General features: G+C 57.0%; 1 protein-coding gene across 2 annotated transcripts; it reads right to left on the bottom strand.

Moving 5' to 3' along the window:
• Positions 1-1,934: 1,934 nt before the first annotated feature.
• Positions 1,935-16,176, bottom strand: KCNG3 (potassium voltage-gated channel modifier subfamily G member 3). 2 transcript variants are annotated; one of them, XM_061559025.1, is made up of 3 exons: positions 15,815-16,176; positions 6,205-6,984; positions 1,935-3,321 (listed from the first exon to the last, which is right to left on the bottom strand). In XM_061559025.1, exons 2-3 carry the CDS (start codon positions 6,948-6,950, stop codon positions 2,661-2,663), a joined length of 1,407 nt encoding a protein of 468 aa, XP_061415009.1. In that variant the 5' UTR covers positions 6,951-6,984; positions 15,815-16,176; the 3' UTR covers positions 1,935-2,660. The 2 variants fall into 2 exon arrangements, with proteins under 2 accessions (XP_061415009.1, XP_061415008.1); XM_061559024.1 differs by lacking the exon at positions 15,815-16,176 and adding an exon at positions 14,812-15,056.
• Positions 16,177-20,282: the final 4,106 nt, after the last annotated feature.

The raw sequence follows: 20,282 nt of genomic DNA, 5'->3' as shown, positions 1-20,282 counted from the left end.
TTGGTTACGAGTCGCTTGACCACGCGCATGGCACCTCGTGTACGCATCGTGCCCTGATGTTGCTAATCCACTGCTGGATGAGTGCTTCCCGACAGAATGGGAAGAATAATAACGATGCAATTTGTTTTTAATACTACGTAGGCTCTCACGACGAATGTTATCATTCGTAATTAGTTTATTTTGGGTTCGATCGCAGAGGCATTCCCATTTTTTAGCTGCTGTATACCCTCCGGCAGCCGAGAAAGTCAATCAAATCAAGTTGTCTCTTGGGCAAACATGCCAATTAAATCGTCGTTTTTTCTTCTTCTCGCAAATCAGAATGTTGAAAAGCGAGAACAATTGTACACACACGCACACGCGCACACACACGCACACACACACGCACACACGCGCACACACACACACGCACGCACACACACGCAAACACACGCACACGCACGCACACACACACGCACACACGCACGCGCACACACACACGCACACACACACGCACACACGCACACGCACGCACACACACGCACACACACACGCACGCACACACACACGCACACACACACGCACGCACACACGCACACACACGCACACACACACACACGTCTACAAATTGCACACACACACACGTCTACAACTTGTCACCAGCAGCCCAAAGCAACCCGTTGCGCATGATGGTCGCTCATGTGAGCAATATTTTCTGCCAAAGCTCTGCTCAGCTTCTTGCGAGATCGGACGCGTGCCCGGGTGATTTCACGTAAACGCAATGAAATAAAACAACGGGGGGGGGGGGGGGGAGGGGGTGGGGAGGAAACAAAAAATGTTGGAACGATGCAAGTTGATTAAATGGTGGAGCGGTGGTGCAGCGGGTTTGCACATTGAACTAAAAAAGTGCGAGACCCTGAGTTCAATTCTCGGCAGTGGCTAATTCCGTGTGCCCGAACTCACAACACCCACGGGGCGTGGTGATGTTACACGATGTGTGTGGGGGGGGGGGGGCTTCATCCAGCAGTGGATCGATAAAAGGCCGCACATTAATGTCAAGTTGATTATACAGTATAGAGTATTGCGATGTACAGTATACCCATGCAGTACCGATACACGCGTGGTGGAACGGCGGAGCGACTCATTGATAAATAGACAATGCTCGTGATACATCGAACGGTGCGCGTGTGGATATTGATTATTGTAGATTAATATGTTGCGTGTAATGGATTCACTTGACCTCCAGCCACGAGAGGTCGGTACATTCACCACAAAGTGAGGACAAAAATCGATACGTTACTTACAAAAAATCGAGTCGCGACCCTGATACACGTCACGACCCTCACACGCATTGTGCTCTCTGGGTGGCGCCTCGCGCGCGCTGTGCAAAATCTCGAAATCACTACAACCACCACCTCCTACACAACCACCACAACCACCACCACCACCTTCTACACAACCACCACTACCACCACCACCTCCACAACCACCACCACCTCCATAACCACCACCATCACCACAACCTCCACCACCTCCTTCTCCACTACCACCACTACCACCACTACCTCCACCACAACCACCACCACCTCCATAACCACCACCATCACCACAACCTCCACCACCTCCTTCTCCACTACCACCACTACCACCACTACCTCCACCACCTCCTTCTCCACTACCACCACCACCACCACAACCACCACCACCACCTCCACAACCACCTCCTTCTCCACAACCACCACCACCACCTCGTCCTCCTCCTCCACCACCACCACCACCTCCTTCTCCACAACCACCTCCACAACCACCACCTCTTCCTCCTCCTCCTCCTCCACTATCACCACCACCACCTCCACAACCACCTCCTTCTCCACAACCACCACCTCTTCCCCCTCCACCACCACCACCTCCTCCACAACCACCACCACCTCCTCCACAACTACAACCACCACCACCTCTTCCTCCACAACTACGACCACTACCACCTCCTCCACAACTACGACCACCATCTTCAGTGCTACGTATTGAGCGGGGGGTGAAGCTCAGGGCGCAGCACGAGAAGGCCAGGGTGTCGACTGCACAACGGCTTCCAGGGGACCTGGCCGAAGGAAGGAAGCGATGGCGCAGCGTGGCGGTGGCGGTGACATCACAAGAGCCGTGGTCGTCTGCGTGGAGCTCTTTGACCTCAACTCGAGGGCATCTCCAGCCACCCCGAGGACACACCTCTGAATGGTGCCGGGGGGGGGGGGGGGGGCAGCGCTCGTGCGGATGAGAGGTCACTTTAAGCGACCTCGCGAGCAGTTCTGCGGGTCTCGTTCCGCGGGCCGTTCTCCCGCACGGAGCGACGCCCTCCCTCTGCGAGAGATCCCAAAGGGCGTCTCCGTAGGGGCCCACGTGCCAACGTCAACTCCCTCCCCACCCCCCACGCCGATATCCACCCGTGTAACTAGATAACCTTCACCACTGACGATCGATGTTCATTAGCAAGTGTGGGTGGGTTGGGGGGCACGAGGCTCATGCCAGAGTTCGGGTCAAGTCCACCCCCACTGCTCACGCAAATGTCTCCCGCGAGCAGTTCACGATGAACGAGGTGGTGGAGGTTCGGGGTGGGGTGGGGAGGGAGTTTGTGACGAGGCATGGAACTCAAGAGTCAGTGTCAGCATCTCCCCCCCCCCCGCGCTCCTCTAGCCGTCCGTGTCCATGAAGAGGGGACTCGGTGGGATGCGTCCGCTGCGCGTGGCGCGCAGGCGCAGCTCGCCGTAGCACTGCACGAAGCTGTGGTAGATGAAGGTGATGGGCAGCGCGAGCAGGACGATGCCGCTCACCACGCACGCGCCGCCCAGCACGCGGCCCGGCACCGTCATGGGGAACATGTCCCCGTAGCCCACGGTGGTCATGGAGATGATGACCCACCAGCACGAGGCGGGGATGCTGGCGAAGTCCGACGTGTGGCCGTCCACGTCGAGGCCGGCCTCGAGCAGCTGCGCAAGGGCGGCGAAGATGGCCATCGCCACGGCGACGAACATGAGCAGCATACCCATCTCGCGGTAGCAGCGGCGCAGGGTGAGGCCGAGCGTCTGCAGGCCCACGGAGTGGCGCGCCAGCTTGAGGAGCCAGAAGATGCGCAGCATGCGCAGCACGCGGAGGGTCACGCCGGCGCGCTGCAGCTGCGGGGTGTCGGCGCCGGCCGAGGCGAGCGCCACGGCCACGTAGTAGGGCGAGATGGCGAGCACGTCGATGGCGTTGAGCGGCTGGCGGAAGAAGCGGAGGCGGTCGCGCGCGATGAGGAAGCGCACGATGCACTCGGCCGTGAACCAGCCCATGCACACCGCCTCGATGATCCTGCTGGGGTGGGACGGGGGGGTGGGTGGGGGGAGGCGAGCGAGGTGCGTGGTGGACGGTACGCAGAGTTGGTTCGCGTCGGCTCGCGGATATATGAGGTCGCGAGCGCATGCGTGAGTGGGGTGGAAGTGAATGGTTGGGTGGTTGATGGAGTTGATACGTGAGTGGTGGGGAGGAGTGCATGGGTTTGTGGGTTGGTGAGTGCGTGCAGTGATTGGGTTGGTGGGTGGGCGAATGGATGAGCGAGTGAATGCGTTGCACGTGGCGTGTGGGTGGATGAGTGTCGAGCCAACGGGGGAGGGGGGGAGGGGAAACAGAAATCAACGGCAAGACCACGACGTTTCGCGGCATCATCCACGCGTGAATCTCACGTGCACATCACCCACGATGATCACCCACGATCATCACCCAGGGATGTCGGTCCTTAACGCTCGTGACGTCATTCGACGTCGACCAGCCCCCCCCCCTCATTAATATTTATGAACAGGTGACGTCCTACAAATGGACCCCCCCCCTCCCATTATTATTACCTACTATAATGAGCCAAGAATGTCTGTGTGCAACGCTCGTTACGTCACTCCACGTCGAACAGCCCTCCTCATTAATAATCATGAGCATGTGACGTCACTCCACATGGGGGGCGAGGCGCCTCCTCCCCCCTCCTCGGCGTCAACTCACAACCCTCACTACAAAGGCAGAACCCTCACGTCACGCGGTCTCCGTCACGCTGTTGAGACATCGAAGTAAAAAGGACGTCATGATGAACAAGGGATTATAACCTTTAAACGAAATAGGTCTGTGTCACCGCGCCCTTGCAAATTGCGCACGAATTGATGCAATGAATATATCACGTCGCGGTCTGATTTTCGCTTGCAAGTTTCAGATTTACTGCAATACACCCGTCCTTTGGCGGGCAAAAGGCGAGTGTATGAATATTGATCGTAATATATCGCGTTTTTCTTATTGAGCGAATATTCCCTGTGTTGGTGAGTGCACAAGTGGTGAGTGATCAAGTAAGCGAGGAGCAGGTGGTGCAGTGGTTAGCACGCTACGCTACGAACCCGGCATCCCGGGTTCGATTCCCGCTCACGGCCAACACCGGTGACGAATATCTGTACCGGTCCTGGGCCTCCCCTATGTCGAGTCAGCCTCAAATGAGTACCTGGTGCGGTGTGTGAACATCGCCACTGGGGAGACAAAGGCGGCCGGGCGTGGTGTTGGCCACCCACCCCCTCGTGTGCCGTGCCGGCCTCGCATAGGTGCTCGCTAACAGCACTTGCCCCAAAAGTCTGTTAAGGCTACAGGGGGGATCTTTGCCTTTGAACATCTGAGTAGAGCGCACCTAATCACTACTGGGAGCCACGACTAACAAGCCGTTGAATATATCAGACATTTGAATATATTAGACATCTGCATATGAACGTCTGTTGCCGAAATGTGAATCAGCGCGTGTGCCGGGAGACATGGGCGACCAGCTGGGGGCTCGAACTGGAATTTGGGACCACCGGCTCTCACGTGCATCGAGATTACCGTCTCAGCCCGGTCATCAGCGATTGTAAAGAGAGAAAGAAAAAAAAGATGTATCAATTAAATTTGGCACGTTGCTTGCTTTGGATACATCTCGCGTCTCTTTGCAGAACGTGTTCAACATTTGGCGACGCTGCATTAGCGTCGGTGCGCGAAGCACAATGCACAGATAACTCAACACACTCTATACTCTTTGGTTATTTCGGTAAAGTCACCGAAGGAACCAAAGAGTATGGGTTCCTGCAGTCACGAAAACTTCAAATCAAGACACTGTCCAAAGAAAAATGAACACGTGACCGATTATATCTTGTTTCTTTTTAGGCGGCGTTCAAGACGAGCGTTCGTTCGTTTACAGGCGTAGATGAGAGGCGATTAAAGTGACCTCGAAAGCAGCTTTACGGTCATTTCTCCGACCACAAGGTGATGCACTGCTCTCTGCGAGAGTTCCGAACGGACATCTCGTCTTGTGAGAATACGACACCCGATATCAGCGCCGATTCGCAATTAAAGGAAAGCCAATTTCGACCGCGCATATAAAGCTCCACTCCCCGCTCGAGCTCGTTGTGTTGAACTTCTTTCGCGCCGTACGTAGTCAACCGTGCTAATCGGTCTCTCAAAGATTCCCAACCACCCCTCCCGCTAGTGCCATGCGCGGTGAGCGCAGACGCGGAATTATGACATCCACGCTTTATAGAACAGCCATCCCCGCGACGAGCAAAACTATAATTGCGATGCAATAATAATAATGATGATGATAGTTTTGTAATAATTATGATGATTTAGATGAAGCCGTTCACGTATCCAAGGGTATTCTCGCCGAGTCGCGCGGCTGTATTTCAGCAAGGTCTCGCATCGTGATGTTAGGACGATTACTTTATAAGTAAAAGGGTGGTTTGGATTCTTGGTAGAGGACACGGGAGCAACCAGGATACAGGATCATGAACTCGCCTGCTTCGCTCTAATCTGCTAGCCACCTCGCAATCCAGTGGCCTTGAGAGTGTCAACAAATCCCCACCGAACTCTTGTGTCCAAAGTTCAGGATTAAAGGCATTTCCACCGTGTCTGGCATGGCGTATAGGAACGTGGCCAGACTTGTTTCAGTGATCCTACCCGGACCACCGTTCGCTTATACAGATCGCCGGCAGCTGCGGTCACTTAAACACCACCAGTCCTATCGAGGTCACCCGTCATCCACGACCTCTCGTTCGCCCGCCCACAGAGCTCCCCAGATGACACCACGACACGGCCACTCAAACATCACTTCCCCTCGCAGCCCACACCCCCCCAGTTGACTTTCCAACAGCGACAGGCGACGCGCGTGACCTCCCCTTGACCTCCCTCCCCCCGCGTCGCCCTTACCTGTTGTCGTGCGCGCTGCCCGTGCGCTCGCTCGCCTTCCACTCGGGCAGCGTGCTGGCGCACAGCAGCCCCACGGAGACGAGCACGAAGAGCACGGACACCGCGGCCAGGATGTGCGCAGGCACCGACGAGCCGGGCTCCTCGAACGTCCTCCTCATGCGCTCGAGCCACGGCGGCGTCGGGGAGAGCGCCGCCGCCGCCGCCGCCTCCGCCGCCTCCCGCCTCTCGGCGTCGGCGGCGGCGGCGCCGAACGCGCACTCGGCCATCCTCTCGTCGAGCCTCTTGACGCAGCACGGCTCGAGGCACGCGTGGCCGTCCAGGCCCCAGTAGGCGAGCTCGCCGCGGAACGACAGCTCGCACATGTGCGGCAGCAGGCGCAGGCGGCGGCCGTGCCGCGCGTAGCCCACGGCGGCGCGGAACGAGTCGGCGTGCCGGTCGAAGAAGTACTCGTTCGAGTCGCGGTCCCAGTCGTCGCACAGCTCCAGGACCTCGGCCTCCGAGACGCAGTCGCGCAGCCGCCGCACGCGGCCCAGCGGGAAGTCGCGGAGCGCCTCGCGACCCAGGGAGTAGCGCGCGCCGCCCACGTTGATGACCAGGTCGCGGTGGTCCGTGGAGACCCCCGAGAGCGCCAGCAGCTCGCCGGGGCTCAGGCTCGACACGACGGCCGCCTGCAGGAGGCCGCGGCTCAGCAGGTGAAGGCCCGCACCGGCGCCCAGGTGGCCCCGCACGCTCTTGCCCTTCGTCATGGTGCGAGCCGCGGCTGTCGCGGCGTGGGACGGTCTGGCGGGGAGGGCCGGGTGGGGTGGGGGGCGGTGGGAGACGGGAGGGAGCGGGGCGGCTTGAGTCGGAGCAGGTGGAGGTGTCGACACGAGAGGAAGGGGATCACGTGGAGCGAGACGAGGAGGTACGGGTTGTCGGTGTTGGGATGGGTCGCGGTGTCGATTTAGTGGTGGGTAGAGCGGTGGGTGGTGGGGTAGGGAGTGGTGGGGATGGTGGTGGGGTAGGGGGTGGTGGGGTAGGAAGTGGTGGGTGGAGTGGTGGGGTAGGAGTGGTGGGGAGAGTGGTGGGGTAGGGAGTGGTGGGGTAGGGAGTGGGGGGATAGTGAGTGGTGGGGTAGGGAGTGGTGGGGTGGGTGGTGGGGTAGGAAGTGGTGGGTATGGTGGTGGGGTAGGGAGTGCTGGGTAGGGTGGTGGGGTAGGGAGTGGTGGGGAGGGTGGTGGGGTAGGGAGTGGGGGGGTAGTAAGTGGTGGGGTAGGAAAAGTTGGGGCCTGCCACCTCTCACTGCCTCCGTCCTGCCGCTGCTAGTGACGACCACAAAGCTGCCCACTGCTGACGAGCATCAACGACGACGATGTCGCAGTTGCTGATGCCACTGCTGCTGCCGAAGATGACCGAGTTCGCGTCGCTGCTGCTGCTGATGATGCCTCTACTGATGCGTCTAACTGATGACCCGCCGTCATCTCATCCGCTGCGATACAATGACACCACACGAACTCGTAATTGTATTATCGCGCTGGGAATTGTCCAATTAAAATGTGAATAATTTCGGCACAAATCAAAAGTTGCGCTTCTAAAGCACACACAATCGGTCCTCTCCTGCGGACTGAACTCCATTTCCTAACCGCCCTGTCCACGTGTTCATCGCAACCTCAATTACTGGACGGGTGCCCCCTCCACCACCACCCCCGCAATGAGTGGATGGGGTGGGAGTGGGATGAGGGCGCCCTGCTGCTCTGCCTGGGCAGAGGAATATTAGCTAATATCCGTTGCCTCGTGATCCATCACCACCACCACCACGTCTCATCTCGCCAAGTTTGCCAATTTTACAATCCTCGCGGACACGCACGCGTTCGTGACATGCGACGGTGATTTTAATTAAAATGAAGGTTTTGTGTGTGGGCGTCTTCACGTTGAGTGTTCCAGCACTTGTCCCAACAGTCTGTGCAAGCTTCTACGGGGGGGGGGGGGGGGGGGTGTCTTTATATGGTTGTCCTTCGTAACGTGGAGAGAACTGACACAATTCTAACGGGACAGGCAACTACCGTAGTTGTTTATATATTATCAACACAAACGCAACAAAAGCCTCAATGCTCCGTTCATGGGCGGTTCTGCCTCTCTGGATGTTTGGTCAATTCCTGTTTAAATTCCTGTCTAAACAACGAGCGGTCAAGCTTCGCGCGGACAGAAACCCGAGTAACCGCGGTCGGAAAACCTCGACCAGACCGCACCAACGCACTTCCACGCAAATCTCTGCGTGGTCCACCAACCCTCGCCTCGAGATCACGGGCGCGCCACGGATGCGAACGGCTGGGGGGGGGGGGGGGGGGATGGCGACACGCCGGGGAGATGAAGGGGAGGGATTGAAGGTGAATGGGGGGGGGGGGGGGTGACAGCTGTTTTCGGTTGTGGAGTCGTAATTGCGGCCCATTAGAGGTTTAAAAATATATATATAAAATTCAGAGCCGCGCTTTGTAACGCGGTGTAAGGAGATGTCTGTAATGAGGGGCGGCCGACATCGATGTGGTTGACCCGCACCCCACCTCGACTGCTGGGCCGTGTCTCACAGCGCGCGGCGCGGCCACCGCTTTGGCCTGTGGTGTGGCTGGAGCTGCTGCTGAGTGGGGTGGCTGCTGCAGCTGTGTGGGGTGGCTGGAGCTGCTGCTGTGTGGGGTGGTGTGGCAGGGCCTGCCGCTGTGTGGTGCAGCAGCTGCAGCTGTGTAGTGTGTGGTGTGGTGTGCCAGGGCCTGCCGCTGTGTGGTGTGGCTGGAGCTGTGTGGGGTGGCTGGAGCTGTGTGGGGTGGGTGCTGCTGAGTGGTGTGGCTGGAGCTGCTGCTGTGTGGGGTGGTGTGCCAGGGCCTGCCGCTGTGTGGTGTGGCTGGAACTGTGTGGGGTGGGTGCTGCTGAGTGGTGTGGTTGGAGCTGCTGTGTGGTGTGGCTGCAGCTGCCGCTGTGTGGTGCAGCAGCTGCTGCTATGTGGTGTGGTTGCAGCTGCTGCTGAGTGGTGTGGCTGCAGCTGTGTGGTGTGGTGTGGTTGGAGCAGCTGTGTGGTGTGGTGTGGCTGGAGCAGCTGTGTGGTGTGGTGTGGCTGGAGCAGCTGTGTGGTGTGGCCGCAGCTGCTGCTGTGTGGTGTGGCAGGGCCTGCTGCAGCTGCTGCTGTGTTGAGACTCTGCCCGCAACAGGGAAAGGCGAAATACAAAGTGTAAACGGTTGCTATTGACAGACCAACCAGACCCCAGCCCTGCGCCCGTCCCTCCCCACCCACCCTCGCCAACCAGACCCCAGCCCTGCGCCAAGCCACCAGCCGGTCGACCCCTGACCCTACCAGCAGCAGGGCTGCCACTCGCAGTGCTGACGCTACCAGCAGCAGGGCTGCCACTCGCAGTGCTGACGCTACCAGCAGCAGGGCTGTCACTCGCAGTGCTGACGCTACCAGCAGCAGGGCTGCCACTCGCAGTGCTGACGCCACCAGCAGCAGGGCTGCCACTCGCAGTGCTGACGCCACCAGCAGCAGGGCTGCCACTCGCAGTGCTGACGCTACCAGCAGCAGGGCTGTCACTCGCAGTGCTGACGCCACCAGCAGCAGGGCTGTCACTCGCAGTGCTGACGCCACCAGCAGCAGGGCTGTCACTCGCAGTGCTGACGCCACCAGCAGCAGGGCTGTCACTCGCAGTGCTGACGCCACCAGCAGCAGGGCTGCCACTCGCAGTGCTGACGCCACCAGCAGCAGGGCTGCCACTCGCAGTGCTGACGCTACCAGCAGCAGGGCTGTCACTCGCAGTGCTGACGCTACCAGCAGCAGGGCTGCCACTCGCAGTGCTGACGCCACCAGCAGCAGGGCTGTCACTCGCAGTGCTCCTGCGCTGTGAATACGGGAGGAGCGCCTCTCCTCCGAGCGCGTTTCGTCTGCTGCTACAGCGGCTGCTGCAGGTGCTGCTGCTGCTGCGTCTGCTGCTCTTACAGCTGTTGCTGCTGCTGCTACTGCTGCAGCTGCTGCTACTACTGCAATTGCTGCTACTACAGCTGTTACAACTGCTGCTACTACAGCTGTTACAACTGCTGCTGCTGCTGCGGGTTTTCGCCGGGCACCGCGCTGACGCAAGTCAACACCAAATTAGCGACGGCGGCGACGGCGGCGAGTGGCGTAATTGCCGCGCTAAGCCGATTGTGTCCGATAGCGCGACCTTCGCCAGGGGTGAGGTCACACCCCCCCCCCCCCCCAGTGTCAGGGTCAACACGGTGTGTACGCAGTGTACACGGTGTGTACACGGAGTGCTGGTGCTGGTTGTGGTTCGTGAGCGCTTACAACGCCCGGCGCGATGCGCGAGTGACAAGCCCGGTCAGGGCGAGAGCGGACATGAGTGGCGAGTGATGTGAACCTCTACCTGCTCTTCTTCCCCCCCCCTCCAGACTCAGCGAGCAACTGGCGCTGCGTGTGGACACCAGAAGAGTAGCGCGGAGACGAAAGTCAACGGGACGTGGGTCCTGGCCACAGCCTTGCTACCTGCATAGAACTTGTCCCAACGGGCTGTTGACATTTTGACCTAAAACTTTCGTGACTGCAAGAATTCACATTCTTGGTTCTTTCGGGAAAGGCACGTAGGTAGAAAAATAAAAATACAAAATTTAAATAATTTAAAATAAAAATTCTAAATTGAAAACGATTAAAGCTCCTCCGGCATGAGCGTGCTGCTTGCGCAACTCTCGTCCGCCGCCCCCCTCACTTTGGAACCCTGATAAGCGGCTCCGCCTGATGAAAGCCGCTTGTGTTGCGATCGAAACGTCGTGGGTTTTTTGCTTTCATTATTTTCAATTTATAAAAAAATTCACTTTTTAATAAAATTTTCTTCTTTTTTATTGTGTTTTTTGCTGTGGTTGCCCCACCTGATGACGATTGCTTGTGTTGCGATCGAAACGTCGTGATCTATTATTTTTCTATCTACGTGACTTTGCCGAAAGAACCAAAGAGTATGTGTTTTTTTGCTTTTATCATGAAAATTTGTTTTATTCTATTGTTTTCTATTTACGTGACTTTACCGAAAGAACCAAGAATATGAGTCTTAACACTACACGGTACGTAGGATCTCTGTACTTGTAGTGACACAGCGCCGACTGTTGTACAGCAGCAGCAGCAACTGCAGGTAGACACAGCGCACACGCCGCTGGGCGCACACGCGGTGCGCGTGCCGGCAGGGCAGAGGAACTGGGGCAAGGGTCACGGTAGACCTCGTGGGGAAGCCCCTGGAACCCTCTGGAGGGTTCGAGAAGGGAGGCGCGGCTAGGGCGGAGCCAGGCCGCGCCGAGGGGAATAAAAGCAGCGGAGAGCGGGGAGCTCCAGGCTGCCGGTTCTGGGAGTGGACTTGGCGCATCGTCGCTGCCGCCCTCGCCCGGGGCATTGCGCGGCCGGACAGCGGTTGGCTGTCTCGGTCGACGCCGTCGGTGCAACGCGGGCAGCGTCGTGTCTGGGCCGGGCTGTACGGCAGCGCGGTAGTGCGAGAGGAGGCCGCAGTTGAACGAGATAATGAAGGGAGACTGTGCCTCCTGCGACTACCTCGTCTCCGACTGAGTGTGTGCGTCGCACGCGCACGCACGCCCCGGGGAAGGAGGCCCACTACATATGTATGAGTGTGTGTGTGTGTTGGTACGTGGCCTCAAGGTGCACATGGCCTGGCACAAGCGTCGTGGTGACGTCACCGCCACTTAGTGGCGAATGGCGGTTATTGTTGTTGTTGTGTTGGTACGCGCTTTGCGCTGTGAACCCGGCGACCCGGGTTCGATTCCCACTCACGGACGACAGCGGTGACGATTATCTGAACCGGTCCGGGGCCTCCTCTAGGTCGACTAAGTCTCAAATGGGTACCTGGTGAAATGTGCAAACATCGCCACTGGGGAGACAAAGGCGGTCGGGCGTGGTGCTGGCCACCCACCCCCTCGTGTGTCGTTCCGGCCTTCATAGGTGCTCGCTAACGGCACTTGCCCCAACAGTCTGTAACAGGCTATACAGAGGATCTTTGTATTTGATTGTGTATGTAGTGCGACTGAGCCCGATGTGGGCTGGGTCATCCTGGCCTGCTGTTTAATGCAGTAACAACACAACAGAGCGATTGTATGCGTGTGCGATTCTGCTACGTTTGCGTGCGTGTGTGTGTGGGGACCGGTGGTGCAGCGGTTAGCGCGCTGCGCTACGAACCCGGCGACCCGGGTTCGATTCCCGTCTCACCGCCAACACCCAGTGACGATTAATAATTATCTGGACCGGTCCAGGGCCTCCCCTAGGTCGACTCAGCCTCAAATCAGTACCTGGTGCGGTGTGCGAACACCGCCACTGGGGAGACAAAGGCGGCCGGGCGTGGTGCTGCTACTCGCTAACAGCACCTGCCCCAGCAGTCTGTTGTAGGCTACGCACTTGGTATTTTGCTACGACGTAAGTGCGTGGAGCGGCGCATTGACTGCACCTGGGTCTCGATACCCCCACTGCGCGCATTGCCAGCGTCACCGTCGCGTCTGAACCCTGTGCTGTGCCCCCCCCCCCCGCGCCTCTACTTCGACTTAAACGAGTAACATACACACACAATGTGCCTCCTCCCCCATAACCCCACCCCCCCCTCCCTCCCTCCCTCCCACCCGCCGCCTATAAAGCTCGCTTAATCCGCATCAGGCGCTCTGTATTCCGCCCCCCCATTTCGCCCAGTAATGTAATTTCCATGCCAGAGTCTCGTTAGCGAGATGGAAATACAAGGGTTCCAGCAGCTCCCCCACCCACCCACCCCACCCCCTGGCCCTTGCCGTGCCATATTATCCCTCCATCATCACCTCCCGCCCCCGCTCGCCACCCCACCCCGCCACCCCACGCTCCCAGAGCGAGGGGTTGCTGTGTTTACACGTGGAGATTAGTTTGTGCCGCTGTTGCTACCTGCGCAAGCGGCAAAGCCAACAGAACACCACCGACTCACCACCGACACATCACCGACACATCACCAACTCACCACCGACTCACCACCGACTCACCACCAACACACCGACGACTCACCACCAACTCACCACCAACACACCACCGACTCACCACCGACACATCACCGACTCATCACCAACTCACCACCGACACACCACCAACTCACCACCGACACATCTCCGACACATCACCGACACACCGCCCACTCACCACCGACACACCACCAACTCACCACCAACACATCACCAACTCACCACCGACACACCACCGACACATCACCCACTCATCACCAACTCACCACCGACACACCACCAACTCACCACCGACACATCACCGACACATCACCGACACATCACCCACTCACCACCGACACATCACCCACTCACCACCGACACATCACCGACACATCACCCACTCATCACCAACTCACCACCGACACATCACCAACTTACCACCGACACACCACCGACACATCACCCACTCATCACCAACTCACCACCGACACATCACCAACTCACCACCGACACATCACCGACACATCACCCACTCATCACCAACTCACCACCGACACACCACCAACTCACCACCGACACATCACCGACACATCACCGACACACCGCCCACTCACCACCGACACACCACCAACTCACCACCGACACATCACCGACACATCACCGACACATCACCCACTCACCACCGACACACCACCAACTCACCACCGACACATCACCGACACATCACCCACTCATCACCAACTCACCACCGACACACCACCAACTCACCACCGACACATAACCGACTCACCACCGACACATCACCCACTCACCACCGACACACCACCCACTCACCACCGACTCACCACCGACACATCACCCACTCACCACCGACACACCACCCACTCACCACCGACTCACCACCGACACATCACCGACACACGTTGACGTTTCGAGAAGTAGCCCTCCCTCCCGCCGCTCCCCGAGTCGCCGTGCGCGATTCCTCGTGCTTGGCCTTGGTGCGCGCGCGCGTGCGCGTGTGTGTGTATGTGTGTGTATGTGTGTGTATGTGTGTGTGTGTATGTGTGTATGTGTGTGTGTATGTGTGTGTGTGTATGTGTGTGTGTATGTGTGTGACACTCTGTCGTGGTGTCGCGGTTATCGCTGCGCTGCGCTACGAACTCGGCCACCCAAGTTCCATCCCCGCTCACGGCCAACACCAGCGACGATTATGTGAACCGGTCCTGGGCATCCCCTAGGTCGACTCAGCCTCAAATGAGTACCTGGTGAGATGTGTAAACATCGCCACTGGGAAGACAAAGGCGGTCGGGCGTGCTGCTGGCCACCCACCCACTCGTGTGCCGTGCCGGCCTTCACAGGTGCTCGCTAACAGCACTTGCCCCTACAGTCTGTCACAGGCTATACGGGGATCTTTGTCTTTGTGTGTCGGTGAAAAAGGGAGCGGTGGTGCATCGGTTAGCGCGCTGCGCGACAAACCCGGCGACCCCAATTTGATTCACGCTCACGGCCACCGACACCAGCGACGATTACCTGAACCGCTCCTGATCCTCCCCTAGGTTGACTCAGCCTCAAATAAGTACCTGATGCGGTTTGTGAACATTCGCCACTGGGGAGACAAAGGCGGCCGGGCGCGGTGTTGCTCACCCATCCACTCGTGCGTCTTGACGGCCTTCACAGGTGCTACTCGCTAACAGCACTCGCCCTCACGGTCTGTTAAGCCTCCACGGGGGGATCTTCGCTTTTGCCGCGTGTGTTTGTGCCCCTGTTTGTAGTGTGGGTGGCGACGCACACGGCAGCCCATGATGACAATGGTGATGGTGGTGATGGTGATGATGATGATTATTCACGACAATAACTTAACCGCCCACGCGAGAGACGAGTTGGGCGAGCGGGGAGTGGGGACGGGAGTCTCGTGTCACCGCGCACGCAGACGAGACTCCATCAAATGAGAGCAGAGGTGGAATATCGCGGCTGTGTGCGCGCGCGCGTGTGTGTGACTGTGTGTACGCGCGTGTGTGTGTGTACGTGGGGAGCGGTGGTGGAGCGGTTAGCGCTACGCGGCGCTACGAACCCGGCCACCCGGGTTCGATTCCTGCTGACGACCAACACCAGCGACGATTATCTGAACCGGCATCCCCTAGGTCGACTCAGCCTCAAATGAGTACCCGGTGCGATGTGTAAACATCGCCATTAGGGAGACAAAGGCGGTCGGGCGTGGTGTTGACCACCCACCCCCTCATGTACCGTTCATAGGTGCTCGCTAACAGCACTTTCCTCAAATGTCTGCTCAGGCTATGGTGGGGGGGGATCTTTGTCTTTGTGGCTGTGTGTGGGGAGCGGTGGTGCAGCGGTTAGCTCGCTGTGCTGCGAACCCAGCCACCCCGAGTTCCAGAAACACATCCCGGTTCGAGGGGGCGCCTCACCCACCCACTCACCCACCCACTCGCCCACCCACTCGCCCACCCACTCACCCACCCACTCACTCACTCACCCACCCACTCACCCACCCACTTACCCACCCACCCACTCACCCACCCACTCACCCACTCACTCACTCACCCACTCACCCACACACCCACCTACCCATTCACCCACCCACCCACTCACTTTCCCACTCACCCACTCACTCACCCACCCACCCACTCACCAAGGGGTCCAGCAGGATGACCGGGCACTCCAAGTCCGGGTTTGCCCAATCACCCCGCGCGGCGCATGACGAACGCGGTGTCACCCCGGGGCCTCTGTGAGCCCGCGGCGCGTGCGAGGGTTTGCGAGAGACTGAAAGGGCCGTCCCAACATTGTAGTTGGAGGGACTCCCCCCTCCCCCGCCGCGGGTCCTGCTTCAGCGGCCCGTGATGACGCCTCACTGCCTCTGCCACGCTCGCACGCGGCGTTTACGCAGCAGCGGCAAATGTGCGCGCTGCCTCCGAAAGCCGCTCGTGCAGCCAGCTTTGGCTGCAGGGTTTTGGTGGTACATGTTGTTTATGACATTTACTGTGAAAATTCCGTCACAGTTCCTATGATTGCTTTTTCATTGCTTTCATGGCTTTATTTTGGTGATTTCGAAAAGTGTATTGGTTTAGCCATGTTTGTTTGTTGTAGTACAGAGTTAGACTGATGGCCTTAATCTAAGTTGTCTTGTGGTTGTTGTTGTTGTTGTTTGACTTGCATCCCCCTGGGATTTTTGCACACAGCGTTGGTGTACGGTGTTTTTTCTGCAATGTTTTGCTGCCTTTTCTTGGATTTTCTGTTTGCACTTAGTCACATATTCACTTTAAGATGTTTTTTGTTCATGTTTTAGTTTTTTGTTTGTTGCGGTTGCCACCCGATTCAAGAGCCGAATGGCTCACAGGGCTATACCTAATAAATTAACTTGAACTTGAAGCATTTAAGCATTTACGCGTGAAGCGTCGACTTGCTCGACTTTTCTCCACCGTGCTTCTCGTCGTCGTGCGTTCGTCTTTGTTTCGATTGATGTGACATGCTGGCGACCCCGCCTCTCGCTGGACATTTGTGAAAAGAAGCTTCGTTGCTTCCATCACATTCCTCCAACTCACCCGGGATGAATACACATTCTGATTTCCATTCTGGACGTGCGCCCTGCCTCGTGACTCGCGCTGCGAGGACGCGGGGCAAACCCGATTCGAATCGTCGAAGTTAGTAAAAGGCGACAACGTAAACGCGCTGAGCCAAGCAAGACTCGCTGTGTCTCAATGCCCCTTACGGGCAGGTGCGGCAGTGCCGGATTAAGCGAGTGCGGGGCCTGTGGCATATGTTATAAAGGGGCCCTAAATAAACACGTACATTTGTAACTTGCACTGTAAAGTAATGGTATATTTTCATTTGCTATACAGCCAGATAGTACGACAAATCGCTAACCTTAAACACCCAGTCGTTGATAAAATTTGAAGGCGGTATAGTACTATAGTAATAGAGTAATAGAGCAAGTGCAGAATCACTAAACCGGAATTGATAGCTTGAAAACATTTAGTGCAGGGCCCTTGAAAGTGCGGGGCCGTAGCATATGTCAAAGGCGGTATATTACTATAGCAATAGAGCAAGTGCAAAATCACTGAACCGGAATTGATAGCTTGAAAGCATTTAGCGCGGGGCCCTTGAAAGTGCGGGGCCCGTAGCTGCATATGTAGTAGCTACTACATATGTAGTAGCAGCTACTACATATGTAGTAGTAGCTACTACTACATACTTTTGCTTTTGGGATAATCCGGCACTGAGGCGGGGCAATGCATTTGGGACGTTTGACAAATCTCAAAATGATTAATTCTAACCACCTTCGGATCCGCCCGTACCACAGCAGTCCGCTCAACACAGACGCGAATTGACAAATACTCGTCCAGCCCCATTGGAAGCAGAACCCTCCAGCGAAGGGAGACACCACGGCGACACACACCCCGCTGCCCTTGACACGCTTATCTGACTTGACCACCTGAATGTGAAGTGGTAAAGTTGACGCTCTGCGTCCACACGAAACAATAATATGGGACGCGCCGGCGCTTTTGCGCACTTCAGTTATTCATCTTAACAACCTCGCAACCGGCCATGCTGGGATCTCCTGCTTGGATCTCAAACTCGGCATCTCGCTCTGCATCGATCGTGCCCACTGCTGCTGTTGTTGTTGTTGCTGCTGTTGCTTTTATTGTATCCTGTAAATTAGTTTTGTTTGGGGAGCCAGAGTTTCAATTCGTGGCCGTGCAAGGCGAGGTGAGGAATTGTTCCGTGAATTCATCACGAGACCCCATCCCCCTGGAGAGAACGCCTCGGCACGAGACTCGGACGATTGCCTCCACGCGCGCGCGGCGAGGCGAGGGGGGAGAGACAAAGACGGCTGGGTGTGATTGACACGCCCGGCCACGTCGCGTTTAACACGCGCAGTGGCGGGTGTGAATAGGGAGCACACGGTGAGTGTGAGAGAGTGTGAGTGTGAGAGGGTGAGAGTGTGAGAGAGTGAGTGTGAGAGAGTGTGAGAGTGTGTGAGTGTGTGAGAGAGAGAGTGAGGGTGTGAGAGTGTGAGTGTGAGAGCGTGTGAGAGTGTGTGAGTGTGAGAGTGTGAGAATGTGAGAGAGTGTGAGTAAGTGTGAGAGAGTGTGAGTGTGTGAGAGTGTGTGAGAGGGTGAGAGTGTGAGAGAGAGTGTGAGAGAGTGTGAGTGTGAGAGGGTGAGATTGTGAGAGGGTGTGAGAGTATGAGAGGGTGTGAGAGTGTGAGAGGGTGAGAGTGTGAGGGTGTGAGAGAGTGTGAGTGAGTGTGAGAGAGTATGAGTGTGTGAGAGTGTGAGAGAGAGTGTGAGGGTGTGAGAGTGTGAGAGTGTGAGAGTGTGAGTGAGTGTGAGAGAGTGTGAGTGTGTGAGAGCGTGTGAGAGGGTGAGAGTGTGAGAGGGTGAGAGTGTGAGTGAGGGTGAGTGTGAGAGAGTGTGAGAGAGTGTGAGAGGGTGAGAGTGTGAGTGTGTGAGAGAGTGTGAGAGGGTGAGAGTGTGAGAGAGAGTGTGAGAGAGTGTGAGAGGGTGAGAGAGTGTTAGAGAGTGTGAGTATGTGAGAGAGTGTGAGAGTGTGAGTGAGTCTGAGAGAGTGTGAGTGAGTCTGAGTGAGTGTGAGAGAGTGTGAGTGAGTGTCAGAGAGTGTGAGTGAGTCTGAGAGAGTGTGAGCGAGTGTGAGAGAGTGTGTGAGAGTGTGAGAGAGTGTGAGTGTGAGAGTGTTAGAGGGTGAGAGAGTGTGAGAGGGTGAGAGTGTGAGAGAGAGTGTGAGAGAGTGAGAGAGAGTGTGAGAGGGTGAGAGTGTGTTAGAGAGTGTGAGTATGTGAGAGAGTGTGAGAGTGTGAGTGAGTCTGAGAGAGTGTGAGTGAGTCTGAGTGAGTGTGAGAGAGTGTGAGTGAGTGTCAGAGAGTGTGAGTGAGTCTGAGAGAGTGTGAGCGAGTGTGAGAGAGTGTGTGAGAGTGTGAGAGAGTGTGAGTGTGAGAGTGTGAGAGGGTGAGAGAGTGTGAGAGGGTGAGAGTGTGAGAGAGAGTGTGAGAGAGTGAGAGAGAGTGTGAGAGGGTGAGAGAGTGTTAGAGAGTGTGAGTGTGTGAGAGAGTGTGAGAGTGTGAGTGAGTCTGAGAGAGTGTGAGTGAGTCTGAGTGAGTGTGAGAGAGTGTGAGTGAGTGTCAGAGAGTGTGAGTGAGTCTGAGAGAGTGTGAGTGAGTGTGAGAGAGTGTGTGAGAGTGTGAGAGAGTGTGAGTGTGAGAGTGTGAGAGGGTGAGAGAGTGTGAGAGGGTGAGAGTGTGAGAGAGAGTGTGAGAGAGTGAGAGAGAGTGTGAGAGGGTGAGAGAGTGTTAGAGAGTGTGAGTGTGTGAGAGAGTGTGAGAGTGTGAGTGAGTCTGAGAGAGTGTGAGTGAGTCTGAGTGAGTGTGAGAGAGTGTGAGTGAGTGTCAGAGAGTGTGAGTGAGTGTGAGAGAGTGTGAGTGAGTCTGAGTGAGTGTGAGAGAGTGTGAGAGAGTGTGAGTGAGTGTCAGAGAGTGTGAGTGAGTCTGAGAGAGTGTGAGTGAGTGTGAGAGAGTGTGAGAGAGTGTGAGAGAGTGTGAGTGTGAGAGTGTGAGAGGGTGAGAGAGTGTGAGAGGTGAGAGTGTGAGAGAGTGTGAGAGAGTGAGAGAGTGTGAGAGGGTGAGAGTGTGAGAGAGTGTGAGTGAGTGTCAGAGAGTATGAGTGAGTCTGAGAGAGTGTGAGAGAGTGTGAGAGAGTGTGAGAGAGTGTGAGTGTGAGAGTGTGAGAGGGTGAGAGAGTGTGAGAGGGTGAGAGTGTGAGAGAGAGTGTGAGAGAGTGAGAGAGTGTTAGAGAGTGTGAGAGGGTGAGAGAGTGTGAGAGGGTGAGAGAGTGTTAGAGAGTGTGAGTGAGTCCGAGAGAGTGTGAGTGTGAGAGAGTGTGATTGAGTGAGAGAGTCTAAGAGAGTGAGTGTGAGTGCGTCTGAGTGAGTGTGAAAGAGTAAGCGAGTGTGTGAGAGTGGAGGGGGGAGGGGAGGGGGGGAGGGGGGGAGGGGAGGAGGGGAGGGGGAGGGAAGGAGGGGAGGGGGGAGGGGAGGAGGGGAGGGGGGAGGGAGGGGTGAGGGGAGGGGGGGAGGGGGAGGGAGGG

This window comes from Lethenteron reissneri, chromosome 25 (genome assembly GCF_015708825.2).
Source record: "Lethenteron reissneri isolate LAM-NWPU_2019-01 chromosome 25, ASM1570882v1, whole genome shotgun sequence".
NCBI classification, from domain to species: Eukaryota; Metazoa; Chordata; class Hyperoartia; order Petromyzontiformes; family Petromyzontidae; genus Lethenteron; species Lethenteron reissneri.
Note: the sequence above shows the minus strand (reverse complement) of the source record. Positions and strands in the feature narration are given on the sequence as shown.